At 34.3% G+C, this 20695-nt stretch overlaps 1 protein-coding gene across 50 annotated transcripts in view; it reads left to right on the top strand.

Moving 5' to 3' along the window:
- The window catches only part of LOC147078887 (aminopeptidase N-like), a 47840-nt gene that overhangs the window by 26307 nt on the left and 838 nt on the right, over positions 1-20695 (top strand). For 21 of the 50 annotated variants that reach the window (XM_085950971.1, XM_085950955.1, XM_085950904.1 and 18 more), the window contains exons 3-18: positions 159-353; positions 3237-3433; positions 4848-5241; positions 6976-7492; positions 8679-8834; positions 9175-9492; positions 10181-10364; positions 11982-12135; positions 12633-12714; positions 13689-13872; positions 14041-14242; positions 15276-15553; positions 16442-16641; positions 17837-18004; positions 18432-18648; positions 19009-19168. In XM_085950971.1, coding sequence (XP_085807097.1) covers positions 194-353; positions 3237-3433; positions 4848-5241; positions 6976-7492; positions 8679-8834; positions 9175-9492; positions 10181-10364; positions 11982-12135; positions 12633-12714; positions 13689-13872; positions 14041-14242; positions 15276-15553; positions 16442-16641; positions 17837-18004; positions 18432-18648; positions 19009-19168 — 3571 coding nt within the window. In that variant the 5' untranslated portion in view covers positions 159-193. Of the gene's footprint in view, positions 1-158; positions 354-3236; positions 3434-4847; positions 5242-6975; positions 7493-8678; positions 8835-9174; positions 9493-10180; positions 10365-11981; positions 12136-12632; positions 12715-13688; positions 13873-14040; positions 14243-15275; positions 15554-16441; positions 16642-17836; positions 18005-18431; positions 18649-19008; positions 19196-20695 lie in introns of all 50 variants that reach the window. The other 29 variants (XM_085950821.1, XM_085950808.1, XM_085950778.1 and 26 more) reach the window with 2 other exon arrangements.

Genomic DNA, 20695 nt, shown 5'->3' with positions numbered 1-20695 from the left:
GATAATTTCAATATTAAATGTTATATTTTTCATGAAATGTCATAGTTCTGTCTATCGCTGTTCTGTTTTGTCACTGTTCTGTTTATTCATGGAACCGTACTTAGATCTGATGCCAATGGACTTGTATCAAATTGACAACATTTTTTTTTTGTTTTCAGGAAGAAATTAATATAATGGCTGACGGAGAATACAAATGCAGAGCGCTGTAGAGGCGGAACCAGACGGAGGCAGGTGGAAAACGCCTAGAAATTCCGTCGACCGGCCTTCTCTATACAGTAACCAATTCAGCGATCTCGAACAAACGTCCACACCAAAGAGGAAACGATCTCAACATAGAAAATTCACAGACACAGGTATATATCATTTCATTCTGATACCAGTGGGTCTATTCTATACTTATCTACAGCTAAAGTGATAAACTGATAAATACGACGGCTAACTAGAAAGTGTAGGTTTGTATCAAAGTATTAGCACTTATTGTAACAATTACTAGGTGCTACTAAGATATTTAACAGCACCTCTTTTAGCTGTGATAGAATTTAGAGCAAGATAGACAGTTTTGACTGTTTAGACAGCCAACTTATTGTAACAATTATAATACCTCAATACAAATATGTAATAAATACTATCACTTTAGCGGTCGATAGTCGCCTTGTGTATATAATAGACCCGCAGGTGTTATTGATTGATTTTATATTGAACATTGCGTATAGAGAGTTTCCCAAACTTTTTCGAACCACTATTTCGGCAAGATAAACCATGATAATATATTATTATTACAAATTGGATTTTTATAAGTAAACGATGTTTGTTCTTAAACGAGCAGAATATAAAAATGACAAACCTACTATACTAGTGAAAATGCAGGTTGTTTTTTACTTGCATGCAACCTCATGACTTAAATACACGAAATGATTCGTACGAGTGCTAAACATAAGGTTTTGATTTGTATTACTTCTCATTTTTAGAAGCCTAGCGCCCTAATTGTCTTCCAATGCCGGCTATGGGTACATTTGCTGTCCAACACTCCCTTAACTCTTTTAGAATTTCCCAAGAGGAAATTGACACCACTTTTAGAATCACTGAATCACTACACAGGCCAAGAGTAGTGTAATGAAACAGTAATGTTGGTATTTAGTAATAGTAGGTGGTGAAACAATTACAAACACCCAGACTTTGAGAAAATCACATAAATATATTGTAACCTCACCGGAATCAAACTGGGAGCCCCTGGATGAAAGGCCAGCGCCTTACGCACTTACGAGAGCCACCGTAATGTATATACTTAAGAAATACTGGAACCAAAAACTAGACTGAAGATTCATGCACTAATCGTACATTAATTATTATTATGTTAACATTAAAACGTTAACCAGTAAACACAAACTTACCATAAATAAACTTTATAATATATTAGATACCTTTTGACTTTTTACAAAGATTAGCCTTTAGCCATTAATATTTATGGTGCGGATAGAGAGGAATCAATAATGAAGCACATTTATATACCGTATCAGGCAACGTGTACATACGGTCAATACGAAGGAAACTTTAGGCCAGCGCTCGAAATGGAAAAGTTTACGAACCGGAGCGTTCGACAGCTTTCTGAAGATATTTCCATAGTTATCAAATTTTATGGGTATTTCATAAAAATAAGTGTGTTAGATTTTCTATTTTTGGCCTATCTGGTTCAAATGGTCAAATTATTTATTCCACGAGACGGAGCGATAATTTTACCGATTTCACGAACAGGAACGGCGCTCCGGTGCGCTCCTGTCCATTTCGAGCCCTGCTTTAGGCTCGATTCACAAAAGGTACGATCGAATAGTTTCTTTGTCAACGAGGTAATTTGTACTTTAAAAATAAGTGACATTTATTTGAATTACAATGTTTATTCGAGGACAATGATGTTTCGCATGGAAAATTTATATAATTGGACTTTAATTCGACACGAATTATTATTATGTTCGTATCTTATAATAAAACATCGTATACCTAGGGATTCCAATCCCGGGATCCCGAGCTATTTTCGATACCTATGAATCCCGGGATTGATTTTTTTATCAATTTTTATGGAAAATAAAATAAAGACGAAAATATAACAGAAAAAATACTTTTAATAACAGATAACTACATTAGAAATAAACTGAGTTTGAATGAAGTTTGATTTATACCCATGTGTAAGTTGCCGATTCATTTTATTTTTTCACATAGGTACATTAATAAAAATGAGAAAGATTGGAAAAAAACAATGCTTCGCACTATTAACAAAGTAATTCCACCATGATCTCATAAGTTTTACGGCAGTTTCATATTTGGCTGACTAATTAGAGTTCATAAGTCTTTACTATCAGAAACAGCAATCTTATATTAAATTCACATTATTATTTACTCCATTAAACTTATGTATTTCCAAGATTGAACGTATACAATATTAACAATAAATGTCTTAAATAGTATAATTTTATACTAGATTTATTTTTGATTGATTTTATCAATGTTATTTGTAAATATATTTTTTATATATTAACAATAGAAAAAAATGCCAATCCTGGGATCCCGGGATTGTCAAATTGTAATTCCGAAATCCCGGGATCTGAATTTTGGCTCGGGATTGGATTCCCTACCTACAACAGATCAATGTAAAGAGCTGTATTTTTATATTTTATTTAAATGACTCTTTACTTCTTACGAATCGATCTGATGTCTTTTCCCAATGGTACAACATTCGTCTTTTTCTTTAACCATATCCATTCCTCAGTTAGAGCATGTGGACATCACACGACGCCTCCAAGAATTCATGTTGCCTAAGTCGTGCCAACATCCCGTAGCTCTGTCATATACACTATGTGAATGGAATTTAGCAGTCTTCCAGGACGAGGAATCCGATAAGATTAAAGAACTCTGGCCGAACATCGCTGCTTCACTATCAGTGTGATGAGAGGCCGTATGGTCTGCTCTCTTCTCCTCGCTACTCATAAACGTTTGTAAAGCATACCCAGTATCTACCGCAAACAGAATAATATACTCTCGAAGTATACAGTTGCTCTGAACCTTCATATGGTGCAAATAACACACTACTTACCGCCTAATGCAGGCTCGAATAGGCGGAATTTGGTTTGCAGTGAGACTCATACTTTCCTCATCGAGTTTAATTTTACTCCAACCATTCCCACTCAGGACTGTGTAGTCCACAACGATGAATTTAATAGGTATTTAAAATATTGTCTTTCCAGGAATGATCCTGTCCAGCTCTCGGCAGGAGTTCTTGCCAGGTGAGCCGTCCAGCAACGGAGGCTCCAGCATTCGGTACACCAGAAAAGGAGGAGTCTTTGTAGGGAAGTGGGGATGCCTCGGCATTGTTTTGACGACACTTGTATTGGCTGCAGCCGTAGGACTATTGGTGTACTTCTTTGCACCGTGTAGAGATGAGGTTTGGTTAAACTATTAATTTTATTATTTTGATTTCCCACAATTTCAATTCATAAAACTAAAAAAATTGGCATCAATTGGCGCGTACTGACTGAGCGAGCAGCCTCGCGTGGCAGCTTCGCCATAGAGAATATATTATGTAAAAACCTCGCGAGGCAAAATGCTCAGTCAGCCAGTACGCGACTCGCCCGAGGCAAACGCACGCGCTGCCTCGCCCGAGCGTTGCCACGACCAACCCAATCGTTATCGGTTTATCGATGCTCAAAGGTGCTGCGCGCGGCTGCCTCGCGTGACGTTAATTATTACGTTAGTTAAGGCCTCTTACACACCGTCAATTAGTTTTCAGTAATCACGTGGCAAAAAATTAAATCACGGTTTACGCATGTGGTTGCGGAAACCATCCACACTTTTCGGAGACCAAAAATTGATAGTCCGTAAGAAGTCTAAAAGCTTAGCCTAGGAACTACGTAATTTATTATCACTATTGAATTTGAAGCAGAATCCGCGATTAAAAAATTCAATTAAAACTCGCGCCCGCTAGACAACCAGCCACTGCAACACGTCTCAACGGCTGGTTTATAGGCTTAACAACCAGACGTTTTCGACATACCGTGGTCTCCTCATATCACCGTGCAGCCCCATGCATACCTTACCAGACCTTTTACTTCCGTTTTAGCCCCGCATTCTCTCTCTTTATACGGACTTTATGAAGTGAAACAATCACAAACACCCATGCTTTGAGGAAATCACATAAATATATTGTGACCTCACCGCGTTGAACCCGGACGCCCCAGATGGAAGGCCAGCGACTTACTCACTGGAGTACTGAAGGGAGCAGAACGGATAAAACTTAGGAAGGCCTCCATCATTGGATGGACTATGCCTGACGCTGATGATAATAGTGATGGTGTTAATAAACATTATATTGCAATAATAAATTATTCTTCACCCATTAATTAACTTGTCATTTTTTAACTCGACAAACATGATTCAAGAGTTGATATTACAAAAATGATATAAGATTGACATACTATACAAAACTTAGTATTTTTTTTATTAGCTTTATAAAACTTTCTCCTTTACTACTTCTGTACTTCCTAATATACTGCCCTGCTAAGTAAAAAGTGAAAATAAAAACTAAGTTTTAAGCTACCTTTTCTTTTATATATTGTAAAATTATTGGATTGTTTTGACAATCCTTAAATAATCTTTAAATACACTGTCTATCTCTCATTTCCCTAAAACCAAAAACACTGTCTTTTTATATAATTTGATATAATGCCTTAGCAAGGCAGTATAAACCTCATATTGTGAAATTTTGACGAAAAATCTTATGTTTTATTAATCTAAGCGACTCTGTTTATAGAAGGTATGATATTAAGTTATTTCAAATGGGTACATTTCTTCCTTATAAGGAAAAAGCAGTGGTGGAAGACGACCTATCGTGGGACATCGGAGAAATGCACGTGAGAAATGCAGACGACAAAATCCGCCTCCTGACAAGTGTCGTGCCGAGTTACTACAGACTCAAAATCAAACCAAACTTCACGTCGTTCACCTTCGAAGGCAGTGTGGCTATCACGCTGTCCACTCACAAAGCAACTGTCAAACATATATCGCTTCACTCGAGAGATTTGGAGATATTCAATACGACAGTTTTGACAGAACAGACTTTGGTGAAGAACATCACTGGAAATAGAACTCGACGGGATACAGTTGCAGCATCAGCTAGCAATGATACATCTAAACCTATTGAAGTCGTCCCAATTTCATCTAATACTAATACAACCATCGAAAAGACTAATAATGGTAATTGCAGTGCAATTTAATCTTATCAATATTTTTTGTAAATTACTTATTAGTAGGCACATAGTGTATGCAACATAAACTATTTTAAAGTCCAAACCCATAAACGTTGTTGGGGCGTCAATTTTGAAAGTGGCATGACCACTCAACTAAAATACAATGTGATTTAATACAGCAAAACTCACTACATCTGACAGATTGGAACGGACACACTCGGTTTAATGCCGTTAGAGGTTTGGTTTAACGGCATCATCCACTTTTTTGTTATTGGTCCTATTGTTCTGAATCGATTCTTCATGACTGGATTCCAGACAAAAATTTGGAGATAATAAAATTCACTACTTTGGCACTAGATTGTGCAGTGTGATGAGTAGCTCCTTTCTGTGATTATCCAGCAATACCACGTAAGCCCCTTGCAAATTCCACACCTTGCCACAATGCCAATGGGCTTTCCGATTTGATTTTTGGGAGTTTGAATATTTCCATAATGATCGGTTTCATAAGGTTCAGTATATAAACAGTAGCATACTTTTTTATCTTTTGGTCACTCCAGACCCATGACCAAGGGCCATGAGCTCTCCATTAATCTACATTACCAAGTACTAAACGTGACAAAGAATGAACTGGATAGAAGGGGCATTCTGCTTTAACAGTATTTTTAGAATTCTTGATTAATTCTCTAACGTGTCACCAAAAATCAATTCAATCTGACAAAATACATAATATGCCACAAGTCATCTATAATTAATAATTATATTATTTATATGCTGTTTTGTTTCAACACGTTGATAAGATAAAAATATAGCATCAACCCTTTTGTTTAATATTCAGTTGAGTACGCCATCTATGAGAACCGCCTTTAAGCTATCTGTCAAAAATAAAGCTGATTTAAAAATCGGCCGATAATCGTGTACTTAATCAAAAAAATATTTCGATAAATATCTTGGGGTAAAATAGTACCATCCACATATTGGTGGAAGATGAAATTTTATAAATAAATAATGCATAGAATAATATTGATCGTTTTTAATTTAATCAGATTTGACTTGAGTATTTTTATATACACAATGAGGGTTGACAGTGTTTAATCGCAGGTTCTTCCATTGTATTAGAGAAATAGACGATCAAAATTAACAATAATTTTTACCTGTGTAAATCAATACCAAGGATTCATTCTCTTTCAAATAGTTAATATATTGACATGTTCAATGCTTCAGGCGCTCAAGCATTGCAGTAAAAGCACCTACTCAACTTGTCTTTTTTAATATTTCGTGGGATTGCTGCCAAAAGATGGTAAGTCGATAATTTAAGTAGGTATTTACAGTTAACAATGGATTGTGTCTACATATAGATATATATGCAAGAAAAAAAATTCAAGGTCATCCGATGCACATAAAGTACAAATAAATTATCATTGTGCCTGATTTTAGAGAGCATGTCAAACTTCAAACTTCAAATTTGAATTAGTCCATAAATGATTTCGAGACTTACCAATTTTTGGCAGTAATGTTATTTTTATTTTACTTATATTTTGACTATATTATACCTAATAAACTGTAATCATTATTATTGTATACTGTGGGTACTGTTTTTATTTAATAAGTTAATGTAGGTAGGTATGTCATTCTCATTGGTATCTTAAACTTTCTAAATGTCATTCTAAGGTGCATGTGCCGTTTATAAATAAATAAATAAAATTACTGTCACTTAACTCTTTTAATTTTTTTATTATTTTAGAAACATCCAAAGAAGAAGTATCAATACCCGAAGTTACAAATACAACCCAAGTTACAAATACAACGGAAGTTACAAATACAACGGAAGTTACAAATACAACTGAAGTTACAAATACAACTGAAGTTACAAATACAACTGAAGTTACAAATACAACAGAAGTTACAAATACAACTGAAGTTACAAATACAACAGAAGTTACAAATGCAACCGAAGCGCACAAGGTACCGTTAGAGCATGAAGTGCCGAAATTCAATATGACGTTCAACATGTCGCGTGATAAAAATCGAACTGCTACTAACATGACAACTCCGGTACTATCACAAATGAAAACCAAAAAGATTAAGATCGTCTCCAAAGAGTTGAATCCTTCCATCGATCGACTGATATTCACCCTGGAGTCTCATTTGAAAGCCAACACCAATTACACCCTCGAGATTTTCTTCAAGGGGAAGATTGACGATTCCCTGACAGGGTTCTACAAAAGTACCTACAGAGATTTGACTGATAACACAACAGAGTAAGTAATTATCGTTATTATATAAAAAATGCAATATTTAAAACCGCATTTAGACCAAGCGAACGAATGTTTGTTCTTCATCCACTCCAGCGAAATTCTTATGCTCGCTCAACAAAAAGCATTTACGTCAAGAGAATTTCGCTGGAGTAGGGGAAGAACAAACAATCGCTCGCTTGGTCTAAATACAACTTTACAAAGACCAGCTCCAAACGATATATTAATCAGTACCTATAGATATTCAAGAAGAAAAACACATTAGGTTTGTGAATATTTTCTGCATACTTTCACATGCTGTATGTTCGCATAGTGTTCGCAAAATCCATCAGGCTTAGTATGAATCAACCAATTAACAGATTGTTTGAAATCAACCTAAGACTTGTTTAATGTAACAATACATAATTTATAAAAAACCCTTAACATAACACTACAATAATTATTATTACACCACAATAAGAATGACAAGCACTGATACCATTTCTTTCCATGAGCATAGGTGGGGCTAATATGTATCATATCTATGGTTGCTATCAGTACTAACAGTGTTTACATTGCTTCAGTTGTATCGGTCTGTCACCCCAGGCCTTCCTCCCAAACTAGCGATCATATACCTACAGGCAACACAAAATTAATGGAAACTGAAATACCTAACAGATGTGGAGTAATAGGCAAACGATCTCGAGTATGGAAGAATATGGGATTAACTTAAACACGTGTCAAGAATACGTCATTCTAAACTTGTCTCTCATTCTGTTAGCTGCTCTCAGTTTATGCACTGACGCTCATTCAATATTGGTGTATTTGCAGTTTGCAACACACACTATTGCGCGTCTACAATGTTTGTTTCATTTTCTTAGGACACACATTAAAAACCCTGCGTCAAAATGTAGTGTATTGGGGTATAGCCTATCTGAATTCTATTTATTAATCTGTTCTGTGGTCATATAGTTATGAACTTCACTCGCCTATCCTGGATTTGGTACGATTCATAAACTATGAGAGCTGCGTGATCCAAATCCCACAATATAATACCATTGTGTGTAGTCGCCACCAAATGTCTGTAGATATATATGAGTTCAATGATTCCAGAATATTAACTGCTTCCAGTGATGAAAAAGATATACCTACAGCGGCTACAGCAATAAAATAAATTATATTTTGAATATGTTTTCGTATCACTTTGTTCCAGAGTATTAGCAGTGACCCAATTTGAACCCACGTCGGCCAGAAAAGCTTTCCCGTGCTTTGACGAGCCTCACTTTAAGGCTAGGTTTGAAATCAGCATAGCAAGAACCAAAAACATCACGGTCCTGTCAAATATGCCACTCATCGCCGAGGACCCAATGTAAGTATTTATAAGAAAAAGATAAGAACCAAAGAAATTACAGCCATGAGATCAGTTATAATTTTAGAAAAAAATTCAAAGTTTGTTGTTGATTTGCATTTTATTTATTTAAAATATGCGTTCTTCATCGAGATCAATTTGAAGTACGATATTCATTCCATGTTCGAAATGCGAAAGCACTTTTGAAAAATAATGAAAAATTAAATGTGTAACTAAGTAGTTCTTGTCATATCTCATTAAACCTGGTTAAAATTTATTTTAGTCTATTGCGTATCCACTTTATATTTTCCCATGTCGTGTTGACTTTTATACATGACAATTTTGAATAATTCAATTTCAGACCAGGCGAAGATCTAATATGGAGTCACTTTGAGAGATCACTGCCAATGTCCTCATACCTGGTGGCGTACACCATCTCAGACCTGGTCTCTATCAAAGCTAAGCCGGCTTCAGAACAACCAGATGAAGTTCCATTCCAAATCTGGACCAGGAAGGAGCTGTCAAATCAGGCGCAGTATGCCGCTGAAATTGGACCAAAGATATTGAACTTCTACGAAACATATTTCGGAGTACCTTACGCTCTCCCAAAGATAGATCTGGTCGGTATACCAGATTTTTCGGTAGGCGCTATGGAAAACTGGGGAATGCTCACATTCAGGTACCTATTAAAAACATAAAATTAGTTATATTATTTACCTGTTTAAATATTGTTTCTTTTAAAACATACCTACATTTACAATATAAACGGGCTATAACCAAGAACCATAGATAGGGGCATTGGAGCCTGAAAAATATGTTAATTACCGTAAGAATAGTCTTTTTTCAGATTGCTACTAATTAAAACCAATAACACTATTAGCTACCCATTGATCATCTTCATTTCAACCAATGTCGTGGGTTGCTGCCAAAAGTTGGTAAGTCGATAATGCAGGTATTTAGAGTTAACAACGGATTATGTGTCTAAATATAAATATGCATGCTAGAAAAAAAATGTGGGTCATCCGATATGAACATGCACATAAAGTACAAAGAAATTATTAGCATTATGCCTGATTTTAGAGGGCATTTCAAACCATAAAATTGCAATTATGTACTCCATAACATGATTTCGAGACTTACCAACTTTTGGCAGTAAAAAAATATTATTGATTATAACTGGTTTTTCGAAAATAAAGCTTTAAAAAATTACAAGCACAATATTTTAAAATAGGTATTTTGGGCCCATTTAGGAAAAAACCGGCCCTAGGAAAGCTTGTTAAATAGACAACATATTCTCTTCGATTGACTTATAGATCCTTCACATTTACTAAAGAAGATTATAACATTAAACATATATTTCTTTTCAGGGAGACGAGTCTTTTAATTGACCCCGATTCAAATTCCATACGAGCAAAAAAAGGTGTTTCAATGGTGATAGCTCACGAATTAGCACACCAGTGGTTTGGAAACCTTGTAACTATGAGATGGTGGACAGATCTCTGGCTCAATGAAGGATTTGCTACATATTTGGAGTATATTGGTGTCAATGCAGTAAGTGTGTCAAACTAACAAACTTTTCCCCCAAGCCCCAAAAATATAATGCTTTCTATTTATAAGCATACCACACAAGATGACATAAGGTTTAATAGTTTGTTTTGTCTGTCGTATAACGAGTACGACTAAATGGGGAACACGTCTGTATAACACATAGAAAATTGTTCATTTGTAAAAATTAATAAATTATATTAAATTAGTACGGTTTCCAAGTAAGTAGGTTTTATTCTTGAATAGTCCCAGGGTGAGAGAGACACATTATTATTTTGTTTTATTCTATGAGTTTTATGCTTAACCAAAGACAAATCATTTAATTTGATTTCTTGATAATGCTGTTAAAACCAAAATAGCTATCGACTTAAAAACACCTGTAGAATTTAATACTGGCTCTGGTAGTTTAATATAATTCTTCCAAGTAAATTCTGACTCAATTAATAACTATTTATAGTGGAACAACTTAACTTTGAAATAGCGCAGATTCTGATTTTGTCTACTGCGCATGAATTACAAACGGTAAATCTAATTACTGTTACCATTATTATTTTTGACTGCTCTGACATGCAATATATTACATCATTTTCTCTTGCTCAGTGTCGCTATAACTATGTCATATTTTGTGTAAAAACGACCGAACTTCACGCTTATATGGTAGGTTTATAGTAAAAAGAAATGTTTCAATATTAAAAATATCTTATTCACTCTTCGAAGGTTGTTTTGTGGCTGTATTTAGTTTCTTCAATGAAAGAATAAGGTTACATGCAGTGAAGGTTTCTTTGATAACCTTCAAAGTACTAAATAACATGTGACTTGTTGAATCTTTCGATATTATTCCTTTGTAAAACAATAGTTGTGCATACTGAGGAATGAAATGCGGATGACCTCAACACCATTGCACCTGCTAACTACTTTCCCAAGAGAAGTAGTATCCATTACAATGCCTGTACACATGCATGGATTTACTGGCACCAATAATTTGTAAATTAAACTATCGTGATAATAACTGTTTACACACAAAAGTGCTGACTGTCTCACCTATCTCATTCTTCAAGCGTAAGCGAGACGCATTGTTGTCATTGTATGGTGCTATTTGACTGGTTATGAAATTTTTTAAACGTCACAATGCTCTGCGTGGTATGGTTTGCATTTTTTTTTCTGGCAGGTTCACCACTATCATTTTACTGCGCATGTGCATATGTCATGCAAATTGCCACTATCACGTGAAAATTAAAAAGCTTCTGAACTTGCACGATATTACGTGATTACTTATTTTGTAGTTTAGTAAATGGTACATTACGGTCGCGACAATACCACCACCAGTAAATCCATGCAACTGTAAACGGGCTATTAGCACATTAACCCTGTATTTGATATTATATGGTAACACTATAGTACCACCTTCATTAATTTATTCTTATGATACTAGAATAATTAGAGGTAGACTATTAGCCTTATTACATTCTTATGCATTTACTTGTAATTATCACCTGATTTTTATTTATCACTAGATGTAGACCTCCCATCTCCATGCTGCATCTTCAGTTCTCCACATTATCAACTTTTCACTAACTTGGCATCTAATAATGTAGAAATTCTAACGTTAGGCATTGTTTTCAGATTGAACCATCGTGGGAGATGTTAGACCAGTTCTCATTGGACAGAATGGGAGTTATGTCATTGGACAGCATTCAATCAACGAGACCCGTTTCTACTCTGGTCAGTGACGAAACACAGATTAGTCAAATATTTGATGACATCTCTTACATGAAAGGTAGATATCCTAACCATTTATACATTCATTATCATAAGCATTGATATCAATCCCAGACATCTTAATTCAGGAATTAGTATTTTTCAATCCCAGGATTTGAAGTCTAGAGAAATTTTTCCCATAACAAAAATTACATAAATAATATCTAAGAAATTTCACATTTGCCTTGATTGATTATTATATTTCTATATTTTTGTAAATAAGTATGCATATTTTTCTATTCCATGATCCCGTGGAAATTATGACATGAGTGCTATGTTTCTGAAATTGCAATAAGTATTTGTTATTTATAAACTAATATAATCTATTATTTAAAATTTTACATTTTAGTTGACAAAACATGTATTTTTACTAAAAATTAATTTCAATATATTCATTCCCAGGATTTTAGTTTCAAGAAATCCCTGGATTGAAAACCCTAATCATTTGGAACACTTTTATTTATTTGTATATTTCGTATACATAGGTGCCTAATTAATGATTTTATTTTTCTACAGCTGCAAGTTTACTGCGAATGTTGAATCATATCCTTACCAAAGAAGTGTTTCATGCTGGGCTTGTGAATTACATGACAAAATGGTAAATATTTTTTTCCTAAATACTAATTGTATTAGTCCATATTAATTTTGGAAAAAACTTTGTCAATTGCATGTAAATATCAGTGGCGAATGGTGGAGGTAGGCTGTAAAGATTCGCTATAAATAGTGCACACTAAACTTTTTTAGTCATATGTATTTGTTTTTATTGAACTAAGACTACAATTTACAGATGGTGTTAGTTAGTTTTTAAAAATCAATTAAACCCTGCCTAAACGAAACCATAATAGTTTTGGTCTAATTTGGGCAATACGACAAAATTGTGCACACTTTTTCATTCATAGTTATTTGTTTTCGTTGGATTAAAAATACATATTACACATATTGTTGGTTATTTTTTTAAATTCATTAAGCCCTGCCTAAACCAAACTATAATAAATAAAAAATATTATTCTATTTATAAAATATTCAAAGTTATGTATGATTTAATTGCATAATTTTAGATATTTTATAGATACACATGTATTTTTTGACTATTATTTATTATGGCTTGGTTTCTCAGGGTTTAATTGAATTTTAAAAACTAACCAACACTATCTGTAAATTGTAGTCTTATTTCAATGAAAACAAATATGTATGTCTGAAATAGTTTAATGTGCTCTGTTTATGGCGGATCTTAACAGCCTAACTCCACCCTTCGCCACTGGTAAATATCATAATTTACTTACGTTTGTCAGATCTTACACGATGCACCAGGTTATATAACACTTTTGAACTTGACGAAAACGGATTTTTTTCTCGAGAATCACATTATAACTAATCCCGGGATTACAACATATTCAATCCCGGGAATTACAGATTAGAGGTCAAGTGAAATCCCGGGATTCGGAATACTGAGATTGCAAATTTTCATATGGGAGATGTCACTCAATTAATATCATAAAGTCAGTCAATAGAATGAAGATGTATTCACATTTTAAATGCACACTTAGGAAACGATTATAATTGATATTTCAGGCAATTCAGTAATGCTGACCAAGATGATCTGTGGCAAGCGTTCACAACAGCGGCTAGCAATGCATCAATGTTGCCAAACCACATCACTGTCAAGGATCTGATGGACTCATGGACACTCCAAGCCGGCTATCCAGTGATCAATGTCACAAGAAATTACGAAAACGGAACAGCTACTCTTACACAGGTATACTAAGCTTATGTGTTTATGTGTTATTATCAGGTTTTTATCCTAGTTGTATACTCATTTCACTACCTAGGATAGGATTACATTAGGATTACCTACATTAGGATTATGAATCATGACTTTTACATTGGTATTCCTAGATAAAAATGATTTTCTTTATTATTGCAGAATCGATTTTACCTGTCAAAGCCGGCCAATGTTGTATCAAACGAACTCTGGTACGTGCCAATAAATTATGCCATCGGAAACACCAGTCAGGACATCTGGAATACATTCCCTACAGGCTGGCTGGAGAAGCAGCAACGAATCAGCATGATGCTGCCAGATAATGCCAATAATACTTGGGCATACTTTAATGTTATGGGAATCGGTAATTATGGATATAAAAATTTTAAAATATTTCCATTGCCTATGGTGGCTAAGATCCATAGAAAAACCAATTGTACTATTTATTGAAATCAGTTAATTACTAAATTTCATTCTTTCATAACCAGATTTCATAAGCAGTGATTGGCTTCTATTATGAACTGGGCGTATCCATTTAAATAATGTAGACAGTGTGAGGTAGGAGGCGACAGTATGTTATTTTCTGTCCTAATGTATGATAAGTAACTTTTGGAAGTAAGCAGGCTATGGCGATCATAGCACATAGTGCATAGGTAGAATGGTCTCAGATTCTTGTGGCAGCACACCATTCTCCAACAAGTTTTTTAAAACGATATAATTTTTAAATACTTGCTTGGAGGTTAATTAAGAAAACCTTTGAAACATAATACATTTAAGTACAGATTATTACAGCCATTAAACACATAAATAAAATGATGCAGCATGTCTGTAGGTAGATAGAAATATTACGACTATTACATTATATTACATATCAATGCCTCTATTAGTCTGTAATATAAAATTTATTTTTGTTAACGTAGGCTCTAAATAATCACCCAGTAAAGAGTCATCGTCACAGGTAATGTGAAAACTGTTTTTTTCCACGTATAAAAATATCACTTATACCCCTATAATCCTCAGCCCCTCAACTTAGATATTATCTTAGAGCCGGCTCACAAGTCAAAACTCGTCTTGTTTGCAACGTGTCGAATACGTCGATATGACGTCATCGTTATTCACAAAACACACGTTGCCAAACGGAGCTCCGCAGATTGGTTGAATGCAACTTTTTAGTTTGAAAAAAACATCTAGTGCTGATATCAACAAATTGCATGCGTCAGACCGCATACACACACCTACGAATTGGTCATTCCTATACCGACTCGCCGGTCCGGCCCGAAATGTTATGTTTGTATTTTCCTTCATAAATATCCACACCAAGATAGACCACATAGCCACCACATATTGGCGATATCTATGGAGACGTTGACGAAAATAAAATAAATTTTATTTTATAGGCCATTACAGAGTAAACTACGATATGGAAAATTGGATTAGGATTAAACACGGCCTATATGACACACCCAATGGGTTCCCAGTCGTTACTCGGGCCCAATTGCTTGATGACGCCTTCAGCCTTGCCAGAGCCAGCCAACTGAATTACTCCGTACCACTCGATCTAACAAAATACATGATCGACACAGAAGAAGAAATGCTTCCGTGGTATGCAGCGTTGGATAATTTGGAGTTTTTGAACCTTGCTATGCAACGAAGTACTAAATACGGACTATTTCAGGTATTTATTACCAATAGAAATAGTTTTATTCGAAGTTATAAGGATTTTGATAGATTGGTTATAACATCAAGCTTCCGCCTTATTGGCTTGTAATGTATTGACATCCTTTAAATTGACTCCCCTTGGGAAGTAGGCCGGAACCAACTTCTGACAGTCTCATAATAAGGATTGGTTGCAGTGTAGCCATCTTTCTTGATGCTGATTATAGTATCAATGCATAAAAAAATAGTATTTCTGAAAAAGATATAAGTAGTACAGGAACATTTTTCGCCTTGAATCCTACAAAATTATAGTATTTTTGGCTTATTTGGCGTAAAATTATAGTATTGTACGGTTGGCAACACTGATTGGTTGCAACTTATACAAATATTAATATTATGCTTTATTTAAGTAAGTACCTAGTGTTATCAATGTCCAAAACTGGGTATAAGATGGTAACTAATATTGTACCTAAACGTTCTGCCAGTTGACCCATTACCGAGAATGTCACACGAGTGCTTGCCTTTGGAAGGGGACGTCGATTAGATATTATCGTAATTAGTGACGATATCTGACTTAAAAGATGCAATTGAAGATGTCACCACCGCTTGCCTTTGAACCGCCAAGTGACAGCACTGAAATAATTTTGCCAACTTAACAAATAAAACATAAAATCATCTAACTTTATAGTTTGACCATTTTCCGTTCTCAAGTAAATCTTGAGCACCTAAACCGAAAAAATAATTAATTTAAATGATCGTTGCAATATTTTTGCTGCCTTATTCCATGACAAACTCATTCTCAAAAACTCATTCAATATAACAAATAGTAATACATGTGGGATTCTTGGCTCCTGCATTATAACCAATGTTTCTTCAAATTATTAATTCTTTGTCCCAATACTTCTAGGAATATATTTCTCGTCTCATAACACCAACATTGAAAGTATTTGGATATACACCAGGAGAGAATGACACTTCCCAAGATTCAATTCTAAGAGATCACCTCATATATTGGGCATGCCAGATTGAAGAACCGGAATGCTTGGATTGGGCGTGGAACCACTTTAGAAATTGGAGCAGCAAGTCTAATCCTGATAAAGAAAATCCGTAAATATATTTTCTTTTATTAATTCATAACCTTTCCTTTACGGTGCAAATACATTCTGTCCATTCCGGTAATGTCACCTTGGGTTACCATACAAGAGTGGTTTCCAAACTTTATGTTATTACGCCTCCCTTTTGAAATTTTTTTATCTTGGCGCCTCCCCCCCCTTTATTTCATTAATATTAATAGACATCTTTTTAAATAGTTAAAAATGTACAAATACAAAAATGAAAGAAATATATAAAAATAAACAAGGTTGTTATAATTTAAACTAATTTGTTTTTCATGCGATGAATGTGCTGTCTGTTGGTACAAAGTGCTCTTTTTCTACTAAACGGGATCGATATTTGGATTTCATTGCAGCTAATGCAGAAAATCCCGTTTCGCATAAATATGATGTTACAATTGTCAGCAGTACTTTACTTACAACTTGCATAGCTTTTCTTGACAAAGTATTATATTATTCTTCACTTCGATTCAACCAAAATTGAACTAGGGTTTTTGTTTCAATGAATTATCGCATGATAATTCTACCAATTTTTCCTTTTCAATCCAAATTCATCATCGTTCATTGACAAATGGATTCTATCATGGGCCCCACATCCTGAAGCGGGCCCCCAGATCAGGATCTTTGGCAGGCCCACCTACCTATCGCTGAGGTTAAGGGAAGTCTGGTGCTATAAAGTAGTGTTTCCTAAATTATACACGGGAGTTATCATTTACGTATATCAATCATCATATAGATAACACATCAATTGGTTCGCACAACCACATATTTAAGCTATTAAATAGCCCTGAAATAAAGTACCGCAGGCGACTTTTTTTACTATTATAAAATTATATTACAAAATTACTGGTTAGCAAACAACCTTTTATAGGATTGTTTTTTTTATGTAATTTATAACCAGTGGCCGTTTTATAAACTATGCATTTGCAAACTGCAAACCTGTGGCTACATTAATTATGTTAAACTTTTTGCGCCTCCCTTTGCAACACTCCGCCCGCGCCTCCCAGTTTGGAAATCGCTGCCATACGAGATTGACAATATTACTGTAGGTAAAAAAGAAATGCCTATTATGTTTCATGATCATTATTTGCTATTTGTTTTATCAAGAATATGGATCTTGATGATTGCCTCTCTAAAGTAGAAGAAAAATCACCGTTTTGTTTTAGTAATGATGTCATATTCTCTTACAGGATTCCTTTCAACAGTAGAGGCACAGTATATTCAACAGTATTACGTTTGGGCAGTAAAAAAGAATTTGACTTCCTGTTTGAAAGATTTGAGAAGTCAAATGATCCAGAAGTAAGAACAGAGATAATCTCCGCACTGCCGAGCTCAAGAAATACCTGGCAACTTCATTTGTAAGAATCTTAAATATTATTATATTATTGAAGTACAATCTCAATACATACAATGTTTAAACCCTGCAGTTTTACGTATGCTTGAATAACATATAATAAGATTTAACAATAAGTATGCATTTTTTAACCAACCGCGCAGGTTTGACGCACGATTTCGTATTTATATAAAGACGACTCTTTATTTCATATACATTTTAGTGATAATTTCTATATGTATAAATTAAAAAATTGTGATACATAATGTAAAACTCTCGTTTTACTCATATTGTCACTTAGTGAGTTTTAAGCACATATTTTTTTATATACCGACATATAATTCTACAAAAACTTCTATAATCAAAATCGAAGTAATACTATGCTTCAAAATATTTCGTTGACCTTATTGAAACAACCCACAATTTAATTAACAACCAATCATTATTCGCAGGCTCTTAGAATACGCAATAACAACGATGGATCTCCAGTTGACACCGATTTTATGGGACGGTATAGACAGTGACCTGACAGGTCAGATCGCTTTCAAATTTGTGTCGGGCAACTGGGCGAGAGTGTATGCTAAATATAACCAAGTGGATGACCAGATTCTACAGCACGTCATAGATGGAGCATTCAGCCGGATAGCCACTGAACAAGAATTAAGACAGGTAATATAATATACTTAAATTGACAAAAATATTTATAAAATATATATTGTCACAACAAAGTATTGAAATCCAGGACAAAATTTAGAAATTCTGGTAAGCATCACTGGACACTGAATGTATATTATAAAGAGTTCATTATTTGATTATATCCTCAGAACAGATGTTTATATAACAAATAATTGAAGCAATATTATATTATATTGAGTTTGCAAAATAAGGCAATTCTGTTAACCTTCCAATACATATTAAGTATACATTAAAATTTACACAAATATTAATGTTTTTTCAAACACATCAGTTCGGGTAAAAAAATCGAATCTCCAGACCAAACCTGACGTGATTTAAATTGATATTTTTCAGTTCAAAAGATTCATTCGAACAAATAAGGAACAATTGAAGAGTGTGTCACAGGCAGTCCGGAAGAACGTGGAGAGGGCTGTGCTCCGTCTGCAGTGGGCCAAAACCAAGATGGAAGACGTGGAGAGGTGGCTACTGAAATTCGCCAGCAGTAAACGGAGTGGTATAGATGAATTTAGCACTCTGTACGGTAATCCCTGATTTTCGTAGCGGCTAACCATTAGTCAACAAAATTTGAAGACCTGAATGGAACAAAGTGAGCTGTTGGACTGATACAATGTCAATATTTTGAACCAACCTACATTATCAACCAATTTCATTTCAATTGACTTAATTTAAAATTTATAAATTTAGAATGTGTAGACATTAATAGTAATATTGATAAAAAATATTTGGTATTGATAATTTGGTTTTAAATCTGACGATTAGATGTTCCTCTCAGGTCTTTAAACTAACATAATGGAGATGGCAACACAGCGCGGACTTCAAAACAACATATATGATGGTATTTTTGTATTGTCAATTTTTTCTTGTTAATTAATTCACTGTGGAGTACGTGCCCAGTTTCAATATTTTTCATGGTTAGTGGGCTGCAATAAATGGCATGGTGGGTTGCGGGTTCTGTACCACTGGTTTAGATGGTTATAATTTAACTTAAACATATAATTAGAAGTTATTATTATTACATTGCTGACACATGCAATGAGCAAAAAACCATATAGCCAGTATTAGACTACTTTGACAAAGATGTTATATCAAAATATTTTAAAGCATTTTTTTGTAAGAGCATTCTTTTATAAATCACAACAGGGTAAAATATTTTATGAAAGTTAAGTTTAAAAAATGGACAACGAATGTAGGTATGTTGACTAGTACGTTTATGTTTCCAGTCCTTTAATTATATTTTGTAATCTGGGTGGTGATTATTATAATATAGTATTTCATATTTTTCATGTTAAATCAATAATTTTGTTGGTTACTGTTTTTGCCATCCACCATTTTGAAACGAGCTGTCTCAACAATTGGTGCCACAAGTGTTTCCATGTTTATTGAAATTTCAGTAGATTTACTGATATTAAGTAATGAATTAAAGGTCACATTTGTGTGATTTTTTAGAAAATACTCGTGAGATTATAACAATAACAAAGAAGAAGAAGATCATTTATTTTTAAACATTTTTTATACATCTACTGCATTTTAAAATTTCATCTGGCAGCACTGCAAAACACTCATTACCATAGACTAATCTTTGATAAAAGGTAATGTCTTGCAAAGTAATGAAATGTTATTTTGTAAAATATAGTCTATTACACTACAAAAGATCTTTGATAATCAGTCTAATACCGACCTAATTCATCAATAATGTTAGATCATGTTTAAACTGTTAATTCCAACCTCATGTTTGAATAAATTATATCTTTTAATGCCTTGATTATTAACCTGATACGTGCCACGGACGAATTAACTCGCCAAAGCATGTATGTCGCGTCAGGCCATGGACGAATATATTCGCGGGTTCTTGTAAATGTCATAACTTCTGAATAAACATTCTGTGTATATTTTCTAAGCAATATTTATCATTTTAGTGTGAAAATATTCACGATAAACTTGATAAACTTGATAAACATGTTGTGCTATTTCATATTTTTTGAAGGATTTATTTTATTCCGAAAATAGCTGGCCTACAAGT

This window comes from Rhyacophila brunnea, unplaced genomic scaffold (assembly GCF_057557595.1).
Source record: "Rhyacophila brunnea isolate RB1 unplaced genomic scaffold, BYU_Rbru_1.0 scaffold_10, whole genome shotgun sequence".
Taxonomy (NCBI): Eukaryota; Metazoa; Arthropoda; class Insecta; order Trichoptera; family Rhyacophilidae; genus Rhyacophila; species Rhyacophila brunnea.
Note: the sequence above shows the minus strand (reverse complement) of the source record. Positions and strands in the feature narration are given on the sequence as shown.